The 21,459-nt window shown below is 53.7% G+C and overlaps 2 protein-coding genes across 2 annotated transcripts in view; one reads left to right on the forward strand and one right to left on the reverse strand.

The window, feature by feature from the left end:
* The window catches only part of LOC140457083 (uncharacterized), a 130,184-nt gene extending 120,941 nt beyond the window's left edge, over positions 1-9,243 (forward strand). The window contains exons 9-10 of the mRNA XM_072551053.1: positions 5,953-6,038; positions 8,407-9,243. Coding sequence (XP_072407154.1) covers positions 5,953-5,983 — 31 coding nt within the window. The 3' untranslated portion in view covers positions 5,984-6,038; positions 8,407-9,243. The remainder of the gene's footprint in view (positions 1-5,952; positions 6,039-8,406) is intronic.
* The window catches only part of LOC140457082 (serine/threonine-protein kinase MRCK alpha-like), a 213,167-nt gene that overhangs the window by 70,037 nt on the left and 121,671 nt on the right, over positions 1-21,459 (reverse strand). The window contains exons 20-26 of the mRNA XM_072551052.1: positions 21,064-21,152; positions 17,836-17,879; positions 12,802-12,918; positions 10,965-11,045; positions 5,945-6,050; positions 4,280-4,410; positions 3,060-3,199 (exon numbers count right to left, since the gene is read on the reverse strand). Coding sequence (XP_072407153.1) covers positions 3,060-3,199; positions 4,280-4,410; positions 5,945-6,050; positions 10,965-11,045; positions 12,802-12,918; positions 17,836-17,879; positions 21,064-21,152 — 708 coding nt within the window. The remainder of the gene's footprint in view (positions 1-3,059; positions 3,200-4,279; positions 4,411-5,944; positions 6,051-10,964; positions 11,046-12,801; positions 12,919-17,835; positions 17,880-21,063; positions 21,153-21,459) is intronic.

The raw sequence follows: 21,459 nt of genomic DNA on the forward strand, positions 1-21,459 counted from the left end.
GTGTCCCTCTTCCCCACCCTCTCCCCGTGTCCCCCTTCCCCACCCTCTCCCCGTGTCCCCCTTCCCCACCCTCTCCCCGTGTCCCCCTTCCCCACCCTCTCCCCGTGTCCCTCAGTCCCACCCTCTCCCCGTGTCCCTCTTCCCCACCCTCTCCCCGTGTCCCTCAGTCCCACCCTCTCCCCGTGTCCCCCTTCCCCACCCTCTCCCCGCGTCCCTCTTCCCCACCCTCTCCCCGTGTCCCTCAGTCCCACCCTCTCCCCGTGTCCCTCTTCCCCACCCTCTCCCCGCGTCCCTCTTCCCCACCCTCTCCCCGTGTCCCTCTTCCCCACCCTCTCCCCGTGTCCCCCTTCCCCACCCTCTCCCCGTGTCCCCCTTCCCCACCCTCTCCCCGTGTCCCCCTTCCCCACCCTCTCCCCGTGTCCCCCTTCCCCACCCTCTCCCCGTGTCCCCCTTCCCCACCCTCTCCCCGCGTCCCCCTTCCCCACCCTCTCCCCGTGTCCCCCTTCCCCACCCTCTCCCCGTGTCCCTCTTCCCCACCCTCTCCCCGTGTCCCTCTTCCCCACCCTCTCCCCGCGTCCCTCAGTCCCACCCTCTCCCCGTGTCCCCCTTCCCCACCCTCTCCCCGTGTCCCTCAGTCCCACCCTCTCCCCGTGTCCCCCTTCCCCACCCTCTCCCCGTGTCCCCCTTCCCCACCCTCTCCCCGTGTCCCCCTTCCCCACCCTCTCCCCGTGTCCCCCTTCCCCACCCTCTCCCCGTGTCCCCCTTCCCCACCCTCTCCCCGCGTCCCCCTTCCCCACCCTCTCCCCGCGTCCCTCTTCCCCACCCTCTCCCCGTGTCCCCCTTCCCCACCCTCTCCCCGTGTCCCTCTTCCCCACACTCTCCCCGTGTCCCCCTTCCCCACCCTCTCCCCGTGTCCCTCTTCCCCACCCTCTCCCCGTGTCCCTCTTCCCCACCCTCTCCCCGTGTCCCCCTTCCCCACCCTCTCCCCGTGTCCCTCAGTCCCACCCTCTCCCCGCGTCCCCCTTCCCCACCCTCTCCCCGCGTCCCCCTTCCCCACCCTCTCCCCGTGTCCCCCTTCCCCACCCTCTCCCCGTGTCCCCCTTCCCCACCCTCTCCCCGTGTCCCCCTTCCCCACCCTCTCCCCGTGTCCCTCTTCCCCACACTCTCCCCGTGTCCCCCTTCCCCACCCTCTCCCCGCGTCCCTCTTCCCCACCCTCTCCCCGTGTCCCTCAGTCCCACCCTCTCCCCGTGTCCCCCTTCCCCACCCTCTCCCCGTGTCCCCCTTCCCCACCCTCTCCCCGTGTCCCTCTTCCCCACCCTCTCCCCGTGTCCCTCAGTCCCACCCTCTCCCCGTGTCCCCCTTCCCCACCCTCTCCCCGCGTCCCCCTTCCCCACCCTCTCCCCGTGTCCCTCTTCCCCACACTCTCCCCGTGTCCCCCTTCCCCACCCTCTCCCCGTGTCCCCCTTCCCCACACTCTCCCCGCGTCCCCCTTCCCCACCCTCTCCCCGTGTCCCTCAGTCCCACCCTCTCCCCGTGTCCCCCTTCCCCACCCTCTCCCCGTGTCCCTCAGTCCCACCCTCTCCCCGTGTCCCCCTTCCCCACCCTCTCCCCGTGTCCCCCTTCCCCACACTCTCCCCGCGTCCCCCTTCCCCACCCTCTCCCCGTGTCCCTCTTCCCCACCCTCTCCCCGTGTCCCCCTTCCCCACCCTCTCCCCGTGTCCCCCTTCCCCACCCTCTCCCCGTGTCCCCCTTCCCCACACTCTCCCCGCGTCCCCCTTCCCCACCCTCTCCCCGTGTCCCTCAGTCCCACCCTCTCCCCGCGTCCCTCTTCCCCACCCTCTCCCCGCGTCCCTCTTCCCCACCCTCTCCCCGTGTCCCTCTTCCCCACCCTCTCCCCGTGTCCCTCAGTCCCACCCTCTCCCCGTGTCCCTCAGTCCCACCCTCTCCCCGTGTCCCTCAGTCCCACCCTCTCCCCGTGTCCCCCTTCCCCACCCTCTCCCCGTGTCCCCCTTCCCCACCCTCTCCCCGTGTCCCCCTTCCCCACACTCTCCCCGCGTCCCCCTTCCCCACCCTCTCCCCGTGTCCCTCAGTCCCACCCTCTCCCCGCGTCCCTCTTCCCCACCCTCTCCCCGCGTCCCTCTTCCCCACCCTCTCCCCGCGTCCCTCTTCCCCACCCTCTCCCCGTGTCCCTCAGTCCCACCCTCTCCCCGTGTCCCTCAGTCCCACCCTCTCCCCGTGTCCCCCTTCCCCACCCTCTCCCCGTGTCCCCCTTCCCCACCCTCTCCCCGTGTCCCTCTTCCCCACCCTCTCCCCGTGTCCCTCAGTCCCACCCTCTCCCCGTGTCCCTCAGTCCCACCCTCTCCCCGTGTCCCTCAGTCCCACCCTCTCCCCGTGTCCCTCAGTCCCACCCTCTCCCCGTGTCCCTCTTCCCCACCCTCTCCCCGTGTCCCTCAGTCCCACCCTCTCCCCGTGTCCCTCAGTCCCACCCTCTCCCCGTGTCCCTCAGTCCCACCCTCTCCCCGTGTCCCCCTTCCCCACCCTCTCCCCGTGTCCCCCTTCCCCACCCTCTCCCCGTGTCCCTCTTCCCCACCCTCTCCCCGTGTCCCTCAGTCCCACCCTCTCCCCGTGTCCCCCTTCCCCACCCTCTCCCCGTGTCCCTCTTCCCCACCCTCTCCCCGTGTCCCCCTTCCCCACCCTCTCCCCGTGTCCCCCTTCCCCACCCTCTCCCCGTGTCCCTCTTCCCCACCCTCTCCCTGCGTCCCTCGGTCCCCACCCTCTCCCCGTGTCCCCCTTCCCCACCCTCTCCCCGTGTCCCTCTTCCCCACCCTCTCCCCGTGTCCCCCTTCCCCACCCTCTCCCCGTGTCCCTCTTCCCCACCCTCTCCCCGTGTCCCTCTTCCCCACCCTCTCTCAGTGTCCCTCAGTTCCAGCATGTGTCTCTCAGCCCCTATTGGGGAAGGGCTGGGGCATTGACCCTGGAGACGGGGTTGGAGGGAGTGGGCTTGTGTAGGGTGGTGCTGAGTGAGATTGTAACCTTTGATGTGGGGGAGTGAACTAACCGCAAATCGAAGACATGAGTGACCGCAGCACTGGCCTGGGCACTCCTGGACTCTGCCACCTCGTACACAAAGATCTTGAAGTCACAAAGGATCGCGTGGGCCCGATGCCAGCCCTTCTTCACTCCTGTCGGCTTTGGGACCTGAGGGGTCAGGAGCAAAGGGTCAGGTGCAGTGTGTGGGGGAATAGGGGAAACTGGGGTGTGAGGAGGGGTCTTCCCCACAACTCCAACATCCCCCCAACCCAAACAAAAAACATGGCAATCTCCGACTCTCTCTGGAAAACATGCCTCTCGACCATCCATGGGCCATTTGTCATGGGTAACACACACACACACACACACACATGCACTCACACAGAGACACACACACACACAGACACACACACACACACAGAGAGACACACACACACACAGACACACACACACGCACTCACACAGAGACACACACACACACAGACACACACGCACTCACACAGACGCACGTACTCACACACAGACACATGCACAGACACACACACAAACACACACACAGACACACGCGCACACAGACACACACAGACAAACACACACACAGACACACGCACTCTCTCAGACACTCAGACAGACACGCTCACACACAGACACATTCACACACACAGACACACGCACAGACACATGCACAGACACACGAACACACACAGACACACGCACACACAGACACACACAGACAAACACACACACAGACACACGCACTCTCACAGACACACGCACTCTCACAGACACTCAGACACAGACACACACACACACAAACACACACACACACTCACACACACACACAAACACACACACTCAGACACAGACACGCAATCACACACACACACACTCACACAGACATGCGCACACACAGACACACACATACACACACCCACAGACACACGCACTCACACACACACAGACACACGCACTCACACAAAGACACACACACTCACACACAGACACACACACACGCACTCACACATACAGACACAGACACACACACTCACACAGACACACATACTCAGACACACACACAAACACAGACACACACAGACACAGACACACACAGACACACAGGCGCACTCACACACACACGTGTAATGGAACTGCACACGGGGAAAGACTGAACACAAGGCCCATCAGTATCTTCTCCCCCGTACAGCAGCATGGTCCCGTCTCCTTGGTGAGGTACTGTGACCTACTCACCGACACCGAACCCTCGAATGCCGTCCCAGTTCCTTTGACGGGGTCAATCCCCAGTGACCGGATTTGCTCCAGGGGCGTGGGACAGATGATGGCCTCGGCAGAGCAGGTGGAGTGGCAAACGAAGTTACAGACTGCGAGGGTTGAGGTGGAAAGAGAGAAAACAGCGAAAGTTTCCAAAATGGCCAATGACACCCTTAACAATGACAAAGAGCACTGAATATAAACAAGAAACAGAAAAATCATACAGTCATACAGCATGGAACCAGATCCTTCGGTCTGACCAGTCCATGATGACTATAATCCCAAACTAAACTAGACCCACCTGCCTGCTCCTGGCTCATACCCCTCCAAACCCTTTCTTATTCATGTCCTTATCCAAATGTCTTTTAAACATTGCAATTGTACCCACTTACACCACTTCCTCAGGAAGTTCATTCCACACATAAACCACCCAGTGTAAAAGATTTGCTCCTTATGCCTTTTTTAAATCTCTCTCCTCTCGCCTTAAGAATGTGCCCTCTAGACTTGGAATCCCCCATCCGAGGGAAAAGATGCCTACCATTAACTCTATTAATACCCCTCATGATTTTATAAAACCTTCATCAGGTCAGCCTTCAACCTCCTGTGCTCTAATGAAAAGCATCCCAGCCAATTTTCATAACTCAAATCCTCCATTCCCGGTAACATCCTGGTAAATCTCTCCTGAACCCTCTCCGGTTTAATAATCTCCTTCCTGTAACAGGGTGACCAGAACTGGACACAGTACTCCAGATGAGGCCTCACCAATGTCCTGTACAACCCCAACATGACGTACCAACTCCTGTACTCAAAGGACTGAGGCAATGAAGGCAAATGAGCTAAATGCCTTCTTAACCCCCCTGTCTACCTGTGATACAAATGTCAAAGAATTATGTACCTGAACCCCTTGGTCTCCATGTCCTACAACATTACACAGGGCCCTACCATTAATTGAAAAGCCCTGCCCTTATGTGTTTTACCAAACTGCAACATCTCACATTTACCCAAATTAAACTCCATCTGCCACTCCTCAGCCCATTGACCCAATTGATCAAGATCCCTTTGCAATCTTCGATAACCACCTTCACTGTCCACTCTGCCACCAATTTTGGTTTCATCCACAAACTTACTGACCAAGTCTTCTATACTCTAACCTAAATCATTTATATAAATGACAAACAAAAGTGGACTCAGGCCTGATCCCTGTGGAACATCTCAGGTCATAGGCCTCCAGTCGGAAAAGCAACCCTCCCCTATCACCCTTTGTCTCCTGCCATTGAGCCAATTTTGTATCCAATTGGCAAGCTCTCCCTGAATACCACGTGGTATAACTTTATGAATGGGTCCATCTTGCGAAACCTTGTCAAAGGCTTTACTAAAGTCCAAGTAGACGATGTCTACCGCTCTGCCTTCATCTATCCTCTTGGTTACTTCCTCAAAAAACTCAAATCAAGTTTGTGAGACACGATTTCCCTCACACAAAGCCTCGCTGACTATCCCTCATCAGACCTTGTTTCTCCAAATGCATATAAATCCTATCTTTCAGTTACAGATGCTACAAATATTTGTGCAAGGCTTCATTGGGTGTTTGCACTTTGAGGTGTAGTGGAAAGTAATATATTTGAACAAGTTTTCCCATTTTCTTACCTTCACAGCTCAAACCTTGTCGAATCAGGCCGACCATGAGCGATGTACAACGCATGCACTTTGTGGGGACCTGGAACGTTTTCAACTTAAACCGGTGAGGAGTGGGCTGCAATGTAAAATGTTATAAAGTGTCATAGAGATGTACAGCACGGAAACACAGCCATCGGTCCAACCCGTCCATGCCGACCAGATATCCCAACCCCAATCTAGTCCCACCTACCAGCACCCAGCCCATATCCCTCTAAACCCTTCCTATTCACATATCCATCCAGATGCCTTTTAAATGTTGTCATTGTACCAGCCTCCACCACTTCCTCTGGCAGCTCATTCCATACATGCACCACCCTCTGAGTGAAAAAGTTGCCCCTTAGGTCTCTTTTATATCTTTCCCCTCTCACCCTAAACCTATGCCCTCTAGTTCTGGACGCCCCCACCCCAGGGAAAAGACTTTGCCTATTTACCCTATCCATGCCCCTCATAATTTTGTAAACCCCTATAAGGTCACCCCTCAGCCTCCGACGCTCCAGGGAAAACAGCCTCAGCCTGTTCAGCCTCTCCCTGTAGCTCAATCCTCCAACCCTGGCAACAGTGGGTGGCATGGTGGCACAGTGGTTAGCACTGCTGCCTCACAGCGCCAGAGACCCGGGTTCAATTCCTGCCTCAGGCGACTGACTGTAGAGTTTGCACGTTCTCCCCGTGTCTGCGTGGGTTTCCTCCGGGTGCTCCGGTTTCCTCCCACAGTCCAAAGATGTGCGGGTCAGGTGAATTGGCCATGCTAAATTGCCCGTAGTGTTAGGTAAGGGGTAAATGTAGGGGTATGGGTGGGTTGCGCTTCGGCGGGGCGGTGTGGACTTGTTGGGCCGAAGGGCCTGTTTCCACACTGTAAGTAATCTAATCTAATCCTTGTAAATCTTTTCTGAACCCTTTCAAGTTTCACAACATCTTTCCGATAGGAAGGAGACCAGAACTGCACGCAATATTCCAACAGGCCAAACCAATGACCTGTACAACCGCAACATGACCTCCCAAGAGATCTACAGCATGGAGACAGAGCCATCGATCCAACTCGCCCATATCCCAAATTAATCTAATCCTGTTCACCAGTATTTGGCCCATATCCCTCTAAACCCTTCCTATTCATACACCCATCCTGATATATTTTAAATGTTGTCATTGTACCAGCCTCCACCACTTCCTCTGGCAGCTCATTCCATACACACACCACCCTCTGTGTGACAAAGGTGCCCCTTAGGTCTCTTTTATATCTTTCCCCTCTCACCCTAAACCTATGCCCTCTAGTTTCTTCCCTCCCCCACCCCAGGGAAAGAAAACCTTGTCTATTTACTCTATCTGAGCCCCTCATGATTTTATAAACCTGTATAAAGTCACCCCCCAGCCTCTGACACTCCCCAGCCTATTCAGCCTCTCCCTGTAGCTCAAAGCCTCTAGCCCTGGCAATATCCTTGTAAATCTTTTCTGAACCCTTTCAAGTTTCACAACATCGTTCCTTTAGCAGGGAGACCAGAACCGAATGCAGTATTCCAAATGTGGCCTATCCAATGTCCTGTACAGCCGAGACTTGACCTCCCAACTCCTGTACCCAATAAAGGCATATCTTATATTAGGACTGAGTTATTAAATTCGGCAAACGCATTCTGATTTGGAAACACCTTTATGTTCTTTAAAGTGGAAATGCCAGCTTGATATTTTTAGATTAGATTAGATTAGAGTCTCTACAGTGTGGAAACAGGCCCTTCTGCCCAACAAGTCCACACCGACCCTCCGAAGAGTAACCCACCCAGACCCATTCCCCTACCCTATATATACCCTGACTAATGCATCTAACCTACACATCCCTGGACACTATGGGACAATTTCCCATGGCCAATCCACCCTAACCTGAACATCTTTGGACTGTGGGCAGAAACTGGAACATCTGGAGGAAACCCATGCAGACACCGGAGGGGGGGAGAATGTGCAAACTCCACACAGACAGTCGCCCGAGGGTGGAATCGAACTCCAGATCTCTGCCACTGTGAGGCAGCAGTGCTAACCGTTGACCCATTGTGCCGAGTGTTCCGAGAAGGCGTATGAGTTTAATTCCTGGAATGGACGGGTCAGTTTTCATGAAAAAAGGTTGGACTGGTTAAGCTGGCATCTGCTGGAGGTCCGAAGACACAAGGTCTTTATGGGCTTTGACCGGGTGGATGAGATGGGGAGGGAAGGTGGGGAAGCTCTTTGAACTGGGGTGGGGGGGTGGGGAGTCACAGTTTAAAAATCAGGGTATAAGTCAGAGATGAGGATAATTTTAATTCTCTCAGAGGGATACGAGTCTTCGGAACTTTGGCATATTTTTGAAGCAGGGATTCTCGATAGGTGAGGGGCAATGCGTAGGAGGGAGCGCACAGTAATCAGATCAGCCGTAAGCTTATTTGAATGGCTTTTCTCCTGCTCTTAATTAGATTAGATTCCCGAAAGTGTGGAAACAGGCCCTTCGGCCCAACCAGTCCACACCGACCCTCCAAAGAGTAACCCACCCAGACCCATTTCCCTCTGACTGATGCACCTAACACTACGGACAACTTAGCGTGGCCAATTCACCCAACCTGCACATCATTGGACTGTGGGAGGAAACCCACGCAGACACTGGGAGAATGTGCAAACTCCACACAGACAGTTGCCTGAGGCTGGAATCGAACCTGGGACCCTGGTGCTGTGAGGCAGCAGTGCTAACCACTGAGCCACCGTGCTACCCCTTCATATGTTTGCGTCAACTTGAGATAAAACGGAGGTGGAGAGGACTCTTGTGTGGAGTGTCAGCACCAGTCCTGACCTGATGGATAAAATGGCTTCCTTCATCCCCTTTTAAAATTCTTCCCTGGACTATGGGAAGGCCAGTGTTTGTTGCTCCTCTTTAAGTGCCTCTGAACTCTGCCCTCCAGTGGCTTGTTAGAGTATTTCAGAGGGTTGTTTAAAGTCATTGCTGTGGGTCTGAAGACCAGATGTCTTTCTGAGAGGGTCCGGGGGCGATCGGTGACAGTCTCACGATCATCGGTCCGGAGAACAGCTTTTGATTCCAGGATTTATCAACCGAATTTAAATTCCGCCAACTGTGATCTGGACTCAAGCAAATTTGATTCCCACCTTGGGCGACTGTCTATGGAGTTTGCACATTCTCCCCGTGTCTGCGTGGGGTTTTCTCTGAGTGCTCCGGTTTCCTCTCACAGTCCAGGGATGTGCAGGTTAGGGTGGATTGGCCGTGCTAAATTGTCCCATAGTGTCCAGGGATGTGTAGGTTAGGGTGGGTTGGCCGTGCTAAATTGTCCCATAGTGTCCAGGGATGTGCAGGTTAGGGTGGATTGGCCGTGCTAAATTGTCCCATAGTGCCCAGGGATGTGCAGGTTAGGGTGGATTGGCCGTGCTAAATTGTCCCATAGTGCCCAGGGATGTGCAGGTTAGGGTGGATTGGCCGTGCTAAATTGTCCCATAGTGTCCAGGGATGTGCAGGTTAGGATGGGTTGGCCGTGCTAAATTGTCCCATAGTGTCCAGGGATGTGCAGGTTAGGGTGGACTGGCCGTGCTAAATTACCCCATAGTGTTCAGGAGTGTGTAGTTTAGGGTGGATTGGCCGTGCTAAATTGCCCCATAGTGCCCAGGGATGTGCAGGTTAGGGTGGATTGGCTGTGCTAAATTACCCCATAGTGTTCAGGAGTGTGTAGTTTAGGGTGGATTGGCCGTGCTAAATTACCCCATAGTGCCCAGGGATGTGCAGGTTAGGGTGGATTGGCCGTGCTAAATTACCCCATAGTGCCCAGGGATGTGCAGGTTGGGGTGGATTGGCCGTGCTAAATTGCCCCATAGTGTTCAGGAATGTGTAGTTTAGGGTGGATTGGCCGTGCTAAATTGCCCCATAGTGTTCAGGAATGTGTAGTTTAGGGTGGATTGGCCATGCTGAATTGCCGCATAGTGCCCAGAGATGTGTAGGTTAGGTGCATTAGGCAGGACTAAATATCGAATAATAGGGAAGGGGAATGGGTCTGGGTGGGTTACTCTTCGGAGAGTCGGTATGGATTTGTTGGGCCAAAGGGCCACACTGTAGGCATTCTATGACTCTATGAAAGCTTAACCTTTCTACTTTTCAATTCCTCTCTGAATAAATGGTAAGACTCTATCAACTTTCCAAATTACCTGCTATACCTGTGTAGAAACCTTCTGTCACTTATGGACTGGGACACTCAGGTCCTGCTGCATTGAGATAGCATACATTTAAAATAAAAATCCTCTTGCCCAAAAAAATGGACAATTTCCCATCTTCCCACCTCCTATCCTTCCCAGCCCACTCTCTCACCCTCCATAGCCTCCTTTCTGTCCTCTTCAAACCCACTTTCCCATCTGCCTTTGTGACATTAGCGATTGAGACTTTGCTCCCTTCATCCAAGTTGTTTCTATAAATTGTTGGAGCCCCTGCTCCCCCACCCCGTTAAGATATTCCCTCGTACGTTATCCACCTGGAATAATTCCCAAGTCCTTGCCCTGTTTTGTAAATTCTTACCTCCAGGTTGTGAGCTGGTAGATTGGTTCTCAGACGTTTCGTCACCGTGCGCGGTAACATCAGCAGTGAGCGTCCGATGAAACGCTGGTGCTCTTCCCCACTTGCTATTTGTGTGTCTTGGTCTGTTGTGGTGGGTGATATCACTTTGGTTCTTTGTTGGAGAGGTTGGTAAATGGAGTCCAAATCGATGTGTTTATTCCACGTTTAACGCCAGGCCTCTAGAAACATATCGATTTGGACCCCAGTCGCCAACCTCTCCGAGAAAAGGACCGGAAGATATCACCCACCACGACAGACCAAGGCACACCAAGCAGGACAGAACACCAGCGCTCCATCGGACGCTCACTGATGATGCCACCTCGCACGGTGACGAAACGTCAGAGGGCAAATCGACCCAGCTCAGCGAGCAAGCTCCCAACCCGACCCACAACCTGCGCTGCAAACCTTCTCGAAAACTGCAATTCGTACCTTGGGTGCCTGAGGGGTGACAGGCGGGGGAGACGTGGGCTTCTTCAACACCTTTCGAGGAGACACGGGCTTCACGAACGACTGTGACAGAGAGAACGAGGAACCGATGAGCGTATGCCAACCCTGGCTGGGGCTGTGCCCTTGATAAAGAAAGAAAGCTGCCCGCGATATCTGGGTTTGGTCTTGGGGATGCGGGCATCGCTGTTAAGGATGTTGCATGTCTCTAGTTGTCCCGGGAAGTGGCAACAGTGAGGGTCTGGAGCAACAGGGGAGGTTATTGCTGCTAATAATTACAGCACTATTGATGACACTTTGCTGTTGACTAAGAGCAGGTCCTCAGAGCGGCCTTTGATTGGCATGGATTTGTTCTGGTTTTGTGGAGGGCACAGCCCTCTACCATACAGATACCTGAAGCCAGGGTATCGCGACAGGGACTCAGCAAGGTCCTTCAGCACTATAATGTGCGGGCTCCTGCCCGGACCTCATCCACCCCACGCGCACGTTTACTTCCTTTTCTTCTTCCACAAGTTTTAAAAATTCTTACTTTAATCTGCTTACGTCCCATGGGAGAGATGGATGTTTTCAAGGTGTCAATGCATCTGAGGTGTGTGTGAGAGAGAGGGAGAGAGAGAGAGAGAGCACACAAAGGAGTGGGTGAGAAAGTGAGGGAGAAGGACAGAGAATGAGGGAGAGGGAACAAGGAAGAGAGCGAGGGAGTGAGGGAGACAGCCTGGGGGAGTGGGAGAAATGGCACAGGGGAGAGCTCGCAAGGGAGAGAAGGCGAGGGAAAGGGAGAGAGTGAGGGGAGAGGGAGAGAGAGACCAAGGGCGAGAGAATGATGGAGAGGTAATGAGGAAGAGAGCAAGGGAGTGAGGGAGATTGTGTGGGGAGTGGGAGAAACAGTACAGGGGAGTGAGGGAGAGAGAGCAAGGGAGAGAAGGCGAGAGGGAAAGAAAGGGAGAGACCGCGGGGTAGAGGGAGAGGGAACAAGGGGGAGGGAATGAGGAAGAGAGCAAGGGAGAGCGAGAGACTGCACCGGGGAGTGAGGGTGACTGTGGGGAGGAGTGAGGGAGAGAGCCTGGTGGAGAGGGAGAGAGTGTGGGGGAGAGCACAAGAGAGTGGGAGTGGGGAGGAGGGTAGGTGAGCGATGGAGTGCGGGGGAGAGTGATAGAGTGTGGGGGACTTGGAGACCATGCAGAGGGAAAGAGCACGAGGGAGAGAGAGTGGGGGAGAGAGAGCAGAGTGAGAAGGAGAGAGAGTGGGTGAACCCAGCATGGCTAAACACTGAGGAAGGAACTTCTAAATTAATTTCCTTATTTTGCCACTTAGCACCAAAGATGGCGCTGGGAACGGCGACACTGTAAACTTTCCACTGTACTCTTGTACCTGAGTAAAAATCTAACTCCATTCAAACGTACAACTGCTCCCACTGAGAAGAACAGGGGCAGGAAGTGAATGGGAGCACAGCCCCTTAAAAGCTGCCCTCCCAACTCACACCCACAATCTTGCTTTGGAAAGGTATCCCTTTGCTGAGGCCGATTTAACATCTTGGGACACGCGCCCTTACCATCCTCTCAAGGGGTGGGCGATATATGCCAGGCCTTGCCCACGTTAGAAGGAATGAATTCCGAAGGCCTAACACACACCGATGTCGAACCCAACACGGAGCACCAACACAGGCCAAAGGCCCACGTGGAGATGGTGGACGGTCTGAGGAACACCAGAGAGAAGGGGGCCATCTGACCGCAGCCCCTGGTCCCCAAAGTGGGGGGAACCCGCAGTGACTCCCCCAACCACCACCCTCACAACCACCAGCACCAACACCGACTGTACTCACATCCGGCACCTCCCTGCTCTGGAAAGACGGACTCTCAGGCTGAGGCACTGGGCTTCCCGGAGACTTCCTGCTGTCCGGAGAGAGCCGCGAGGTGGCGGGGAAATCCAGCGACTCGAACTGTCAAACAACAACAACAACAACAACTTTCATTTGCGCGTCACCGTCATTCAACTCCCGGGTCGCAGGGAGAAGGGATTAGGACGGGTAATTAAAACCACAAGGTAGATTTCACCGAGAGCAAAGCGAGGGAGGGACTGAGGGATTTAGGTGGTCCTATGGAATGGTGGAGCAGGTTCGAAGGGCCGAATGGCCTACTACGGCTCCGATTTTCTATGTTTCTGGGTGAGGAATTCTGAGGGGGCGAGGAGAGGGCTTGAAACGCCAGACAAGGAACCGATGCAACTCAACAAGCACAAGCAGCGATGGGCCAAATGAGACTTGCCCTGAGTTAGGCAGCAGTGTGTTGGAATGAAACAACTCCAACCTCCCCACCCCGCCTCAGATAGCCCACACAGCCCACCCAGAGTCACACTGGAATCCAAGGGTTCTTCATTCCCCAACAGCCCTCTGAATAAGATCACAGTTCAGTTCACTGCATCCCTACCGTGTGGAAGCAGACCGTTCGGCCCATCGAGTCCACACTGACACTCCGAAGAGCATCCTGATGTTATCCCTGAAAACCTGCCTTTCCCACGGCTAACTCACCGAACTTGCACATCCCTGGGCACTATAGGACAACTTAGCACGGCCAATCCACCCTAATCCGCACATCCCTGGACACTATGGGACAATTTAGCACAGCCAATCCACCCTAACCTGCACATCCACGGGCACTACGGGACAACTTAGCATGGCCAATCCACCCTAACCTGCACATCCCTGGTCACTATGGGACAATTTAGCACGGCCAATCCACCCTAACCTGCACATGCCTGGACACTACAGGGCCATTTAGCTTGGCCAATCCACCCTAACCTGCACACCCCTGGACACTATGGGGTAATTTAGCACGGCCAATCCACCCGAACCTGCACATGCCTGGACACTATAGGGCCATTTAGCTTGGCCAATCCAACCTAACCTGCACGTTGCAGGACAATACAGGGCTATTTAGCATGGCCAATCCACCCTAACCCGCAAATCATTGAGCACTATGGGACAATTTAGCATAGCCAATCCACCCTAACCTGCACATCCCTGGGCACTATGGGACAATTTAGCATGGCAAACCCACCCTAACCTGCACATCCCTGGGCACTATGGGACAATTTAGCATGGCCTATCGACCCTAACCTGCACATCCCTGAGCATTATGGGACAATTTAGCATGGCCTATCCACCCTAACCTGCACATCCCTGGTCACTATGGGACAATTTAACACGGCCAATCCACCCTAACCTGCACATCCCTGGGCACTATGGGACAATTTAGCACGGCCAATCCACCCTAACCTGCACATCCCTGGGCACTATGGGACAATTTAGCACGGCCAATCCACCCTAACCTGCACATCCCTGGGCACTATGGGACAATTTAGCACGGCCAATCCACCCTAACCTGCACATCCCTGGGCACTATGGGACAATTTAGCATGGCCTATCCACCCTAACCTGCACATCCCTGGGCACTATGGGACAATCTAGCACGGCCAATCCACCCTAACCTGCACATCCCTGGACAAGACAGGGCCATTTAGCATGGCCAATCCACCCTAACCTGCACATCTCTGGACACTATGGGACAATTTAGCACAGCCAATCCACCCTAACCTGCACATCCCTGGGCACTATGGGACAATTTAGCACGGCCAATCCACCCTAACCTGTACATCCCTGGGCACTATGGGACAATTTAGCACAGCCAATCCACCCTAACCTGCACATCCCTGGGCACTATGGGACAATTTAGCACGGCCAATCCACCCTAACCTGCACATCCCTGGGCACTATGGGACAATTTAGCACGGCCAATCCACCCTAACCTGCACATCCCTGGGCACTATGGGACAATTTAGCACGGCCAATCCACCCTAACCTGCACATCCCTGGGCACTATGGGACAATTTAGCACGGCCAATCCACCCCAACCTGCACATCCCTGGGCACTATGGGACAATTTAGCACGGCCAATCCACCCTAACCTGCACATCCCTGGGCACTATGGGACAATTTAGCACGGCCAATCCACCCTAACCTGCACATCCCTGGTCACTATGGGACAATTTAGCACGGCCAATCCACCCCAACCTGCACATCCCTGGGCACTATGGGACAATTTAGCACGGCCAATCCACCCTAACCTGCACATCCCTGGGCACTATGGGACAATTTAGCATGGCCAATCCACCCCAACCTGCACATCCCTGGGCACTATGGGACAATTTAGCACGGCCAATCCACCCTAACCTGCACATCCCTGGGCACTATGGGACAATTTAGCACGGCCAATCCACCCTAACTTGCACATCCCTGGTCACTATGGGACAATTTAGCACGGCCAATCCACCCCAACCTGCACATCCTTGGGCACTATGGGACAAGTTAGCACGGCCAATCCACCCTAACCTGCACATCCCTGGGCACCATGGGACAATTTAGCACGGCCAATCCACCCTAACCTGCACATCCCTGGGCACTATGGGACAATTTAGCACGGCCAATCCACCCTAACCTGCACATCCCTGGGCACTATGGGACAATTTAGCATGGCCAATCCACCCTAACCTGCACATCCCTGGGCACTATGGGACAATTTAGCACGGCCAATCCACCCTAACCTGCACATCCCTGGGCACTATGGGACAATTTAGCACGGCCAATCCACCCTAACTTGCACATCCTTGGGCACTATGGGACAATTTAGCACGGCCAATCCACCCTAACCTGCACATCCCTGGGCACTATGGGACAATTTAGCATGGCCAATCCACCCTAACCTGCACATCCCTGGGCACTATGGGACAATTTAGCACGGCCAATCCACCCTAACCTGCACATCCCTGGTCACTATGGGACAATTTAGCACGGCCAATCCACCCCAACCTGCACATCCTTGGGCACTATGGGACAAGTTAGCACGGCCAATCCACCCTAACCTGCACATCCCTGGGCACCATGGGACAATTTAGCACGGCCAATCCACCCTAACCTGCACATCCCTGGGCACTATGGGACAATTCAGCACGGCCTATCCACCCTAACCTGCACATCCCTGGGCACTATGGGACAATTTAGCACGGCCAATCCACCCTAACCTGCACATCCCTGGGCACTATGGGACAATTTAGCACGGCCAATCCACCCTAACCTGCACATCCCTGGTCACTATGGGACAATGTAGCACGGCCAATCCACCCCAACCTGCACATTTTTGGACTGTGGGAGGAAACCGGAGCACACAGACGGAGAACGTGCAAACTCCACACAGACAGTTGCCCGAGCCTGGAATCAAACCCGGGTCCCTAATACTGTGAGGCAGCAGCACTAACCACTGAGCCACCATGCCATTAACAAGTTCCGGACCTCCACACCTCAGGAGGAATCGACAGGTCTTGGCCGAAATGCAAGTTCCCCAGAATGATCCTGGAGCTGAGAGGGTTGTGAAGCCAGCTCCCCTAGAGGAGAAATGATCTCTTCTACTGGGGGAGCAGAGAGTCCAGAACAAGGGGCAGGAACCTTCAGATACAAGCCAAGCCTGTGAAGGTGATGCAGGGAAGCAATTCCTCACGGAACAGGAGTGGAATCTGGAACTCATCCCGAATAAAACTGGGAGATCAACTGAAGGTCAGGACGGAGATGGAACATAGTACAGTACAGCACAGGAATGGGTCCTTGGGCCCACGATGTTGTGCCGAACATGACGCCAAATTCAACTAGTCCCTTCTGCCTGCCCTTGGTCCATATCCCTCCATCCCTTGCATATTCATGTGTTTATCTAAAAGTCTCTTAAAGACCCCTATTATACCTACCTCCACCCCCACCCCAGGCAGTGCGTTCCAGACTTCTACCGCGCTCTGTGTAAGAAACTCACCCCTCACATCTCTTTTGACCTTTCCCCCTCTCACCTTAAATGCGTGACCCCTAGGTTGAGACATTTCACCTCTGGGAAAAAGATTCTGACCATCAACCCCATCTGTGCATCTCATAATTTGACAGACTTCATTCAAGTCTCCCCTCAGCCTCCAGAGAAAACAACCTGAGTTTTTCCAGCCTCCCCTTATAGCTCATACCTTCTAATCCCAGCAGCATCCTGGTAAACCTCTTCTGCACCCTCTCGAAAGCCTGCACATCCATCCTTTAGTGTGGTGACCGGAATTGAACGCAATACTCTAAGTGTGGCCAAATCAAAGTCTAATACAGTTGCAACATGACATCCTGACTTTTGTCAGTTCTCTGCCCAATAAAGGCAAGCATGCCATATGCCTTCTTTATGCTACTTTCTCCCCACCCCCACCCTCCTCTAGCTTATCTCTCCACGCTTCAGGCTCACTGCCTTTATTCCTGATGAAGGGCTTTTGCCCGAAACGTCGATTTCGAAGCTACTTGGATGCTGCCTGAACTGCTGTGCTCTTCCAGCACCACTCATCCAGAATCTGGTTTCCAGCATCTGCAGTCATTGTTTTTACCGAGTTGCCTTCTTTATCACCCTATCTACTTGTGTGGCCACTTTCAGGAAGCTATGGGCTTAACCCCAAGATCACTCTGTAACTCAACGCTGTTCAGGGTCCTGTATATTTCTCCGTAACAGAAACTGCACCACCTCACACTTACCTGGATTAAAGTCCATCTGCCATCTGAATAGACCTTTGCTGGGTGAAAAGGGTTAGAGAGTCAAGGCAGGGAGATACGATAGATCTAACCGAATGGAGGATTAGGTGGACGGGCTGAATGGCCTCCTCCCGCTCCCAGTAGGGCACAGAGGGAGGTTCTAAAGGCAGGGGATCGATGGCAGAAAGGGGACCAATGCTACTGTCACTGAGCGTGGGGTGGAGAATAGATGGGTCGTCTCAACAACGCTGGATTCCTCTTACTTACCGAGAGTGGCGACAGGAACGAGAAGAAAGAGTCTTGCCGTAAACCTGTGGGGCAAGTCAAAAATGTCAAATCCACAACCTTTCCAACAGTCCTGTCATCATCCAGTGAACCAATCATGGCCATGGGGTGAACACGCATCAAGTTCCACACACACAAAACAGACCATTCAGCCCAACCCAGTCCCGACTGGCTTCCCAATCAGTGACCGGGTTCCCACAGGGATTTCCACCTTTTCATCCCCATCTCTTTCACCTCCGCAGTCCAACTGAATCAGTAAAGACTAACAAAGCTGAAAACACTGGTTTGGTCTCAACTAGAGGGGGCTGTGGAAACGACTCACAAGGATTGTCCTAGGGTCACAGAACTTCAGTTACATGGAGGGATGGGATGGATCAGGATTGGGGGGGATGGTGCTGGTCTCCCTGAATGAAACCAAGAAGGGATTTGACAGGACAAAAACACATGACCCACTCTCACTAGCATCCTCACAGACGGATGAGGAAGGACACCACTTCAACTGGGACAATACATTCATCCTAGGACAGGCCAAACAAAGACATGCACAAGAATTCCTAGAAGCATGGTACTCCAACCGGAACTCTTATCAACAAACACATTGAGTTAGACCCCATCTCCCACCCCCTGAGAGAAGGAACCGGAAGTGACTTCACCACAGGAAATGACATCACCGACCCAAAGAAACCCAGACATGTAAATCAAAAGCAGGAATTTTCAGCATTGCTTCGCCTGAGGTCCACTGAAGATGTTACCTAGTAAGGTAACGACATGTCTGGAAATGAACCTTCCAGCTCAGCGAGTAAACCTACATCCAAAACCTCAACCTGAGCTACAAATCTTCTCAAAACTCACTGGGGGTATTTGTAAACAGGACGGATCAGCGCAGAGTAGGGCAGGAGAAAAGGTCATGGACAGATTTGAGGTAATTGGCCAAAGAAGCATCAGAGACAGGAGGAGAATGTTCCTCACACAGCGAGTGGTTAGGATCTAATTAGAGTGCCCTGAGAGTGTGATTTAATCAAGGCATTTAAAAAGGAGTCAGATTCTTATTTGAAAAAGGAAGAACATGCAGGGCTGGAAGGAGAAAGCAGGAGGATTGGTGTGAGGTAAAAACTGAAAGAACTGCATTGGTTGGGACTCAGAAATGGCTGAAAAAGCTCAGCAAGTCTGGCAGCACCTGTGGAGAGAAATCAGAGTTAACGCTTCAGGTCCAGTGACCTGAACTGGCTGTAGCTGGAAAAATGTTGGTTTATATACAGAAGGTAGGGTGGGAAAGGAGTCAATGTTACCTGGGGATAGGGCCCAAATGAGAGAAAACAGTTGGACAGTCAAAGGGTGGCACGGTGGCTCAGTGGTTAGCCCTGATACCTTCCAGCGCCAGGGATCCGAGTTCATGTCCACCCTCGGGTGACTGTCTGTGTGGAGTTTGCACGTTCTCCCCGTGTCTGTGTGGGTTTCCTCCGGGTGCTCCGGTTTGCTCTCACAGTCCAAAGATGTGCAGGTTAGGGTGGATTGGCCGTGATAAATTGTCCCATAGTGCCCAGGGATGTGCAGGTTAGGGTGGATTGGCCGTGATAAATTGTCCCATAGTGCCCAGGGATGTGCAGGTTAGGGTGGATTGGCCGTGCTAAATTGTCCCATAGTGCCCAGGGATGTGCAGGTTAGGGTGGATTGGCCGTGCTAAATTGTCCCATAGTGCCCAGGGATGTGCACGTTAGGGTGGATTGGCCATGCTAAATTGTCCCATAGTGTCCAGGGATGTGCAGGTTAGGGTGGATTGGCCATGCTAAATTGTCCCATAGTGTCCAGGGATGTGCAGGTTTGGGTGGATTGGCCATGCTAAATTGCCCCATAGTGCCCAGGGATGTGCAGATTAGGGTGGATTGGCCGTGCTAAATTGTCCCATAGTGCCCAGGGATGTGCAGGTTAGGGTGGATTGGCCGTGCTAAATTGTCCCATAGTGCCCAGGGATGTGCAGGTTAGGGTGGATTGGCCGTGCTAAATTGTCCCATAGTGCCCAGGGATGTGCACGTTAGGGTGGATTGGCCATGCTAAATTGTCCCATAGTGTCCAGGGATGTGCAGGTTAGGGTGGATTGGCCATGCTAAATTGTCCCATAGTGTCCAGGGATGTGCAGGTTTGGGTGGATTGGCCATGCTAAATTGCCCCATAGTGCCCAGGGATGTGCAGGTTAGGGTGGATTGGCCGTGCTAAATTGTCCCATAGTGCCCAGGGATGTGCAGGTTAGGGTGGATTGGCCGTGCTAAATTGTCCCATAGTGCCCAGGGATGTGCAGGTTAGGGTGGATTGGCCGTGCTAAATTGTCCCATAGTGCCCAGGGATGTGCAGGTTAGGGTGGATTGGCCGTGCTAAATTGTCCCATAGTGCCCAGGGATGTGCAGATTAGGGTGGATTGGCCGTGCTAAATTGTCCCATAGTGCCCAGGGATGTGCAGATTAGGGTGGATTGGCCGTGCTAAATTGCGCATAGTGTTCAGTAACGTGTAGGCTAAGTGGATGAGCCAGGGGAAATGCTGGGTTGGAGGGAGTAGAGGGTTGTGTCTGGGTGGGATGCTCTTCAGAGGGTTAGTGTGGACGTGATGAGCCGAATGGCCTGTTTCCACGCTGTAGGGGTTCTAATGAATGTATCTGGCCAGAAGGGTGACTGAGGACTGTGAGTGGCTAACAATGGGTAGTGTGTAATAGCAGACCATGCGATAGCAAGGTGGGAGACTCAGACCTGAAAGTTGTTGAACTTAATACTGAGTCCAGAAGGATTCCCAAGCGGAAAATGAGATGCTCTTCTTCCTGTTTGTGCTGAGCTTCACTGGAACACTGCAGTAAGCCTGAGACAGAGGTGTTGGCCAGGGAACAGGGTGGGGTGTAGAAGTGGCAGGTATTAAGAAAGCTGCTTATTTGTCAACACAGTGGGCCGAATGGCCTCCCAGGGACTTGGTTTGTTCTCCAAACGCTAATTTTAGGGATGTGTTTCTCAGGTTTCCCTGCAATGCCTTGATTTGATCAGAAAAACCATCCTTTCACATTAAACTTTGCTGTTGCTTTTCCTTTCAAACCGATAGGAGACAGGAGCAGGTGAATGGCGTGGATCTGATGGATGACAGGAGAACTCTGGGGCAGGGAATTCCCCTTCACCTGGCATTTCCCTACCAGACCAAGCCAACACTGACAGAAACACAGGCGGTTCTTATACCTTTTTGCACCTTAGCCTGTGCCTCCTCTTTGAGCTTCTCAACCTCCTGCTTCAGAGACTCATTCTGTTTCTCCAGTTCCTGTAACTTGCTGCAGCAAAAGGGAGAGAGAGAGACACCGAGACATGTCAGCTTTACAGAATTCTACCAGCCAATCAAACACTCCCATGACAGGGACAGCACAAGGTTAGATACAGAGTAAAGCTGCCTCTACATTGTCCCCCATCAAACATTCCTAGGACAGGGACAGCATGGGGTTAGATACAGAGTAAAGCCCCCTCTACACTATCCCCATCAAACACTCCCCAGGACAAGGACAGCACGGGGTTAGATACAGAGTAAAGCCCCCTCTACACTATGCCCATCAAACACTCCCCAGGACAAGGACAGCACGGGGT

Source organism: Chiloscyllium punctatum, chromosome 31 (assembly GCF_047496795.1).
Source record: "Chiloscyllium punctatum isolate Juve2018m chromosome 31, sChiPun1.3, whole genome shotgun sequence".
NCBI lineage: Eukaryota > Metazoa > Chordata > Chondrichthyes > Orectolobiformes > Hemiscylliidae > Chiloscyllium > Chiloscyllium punctatum.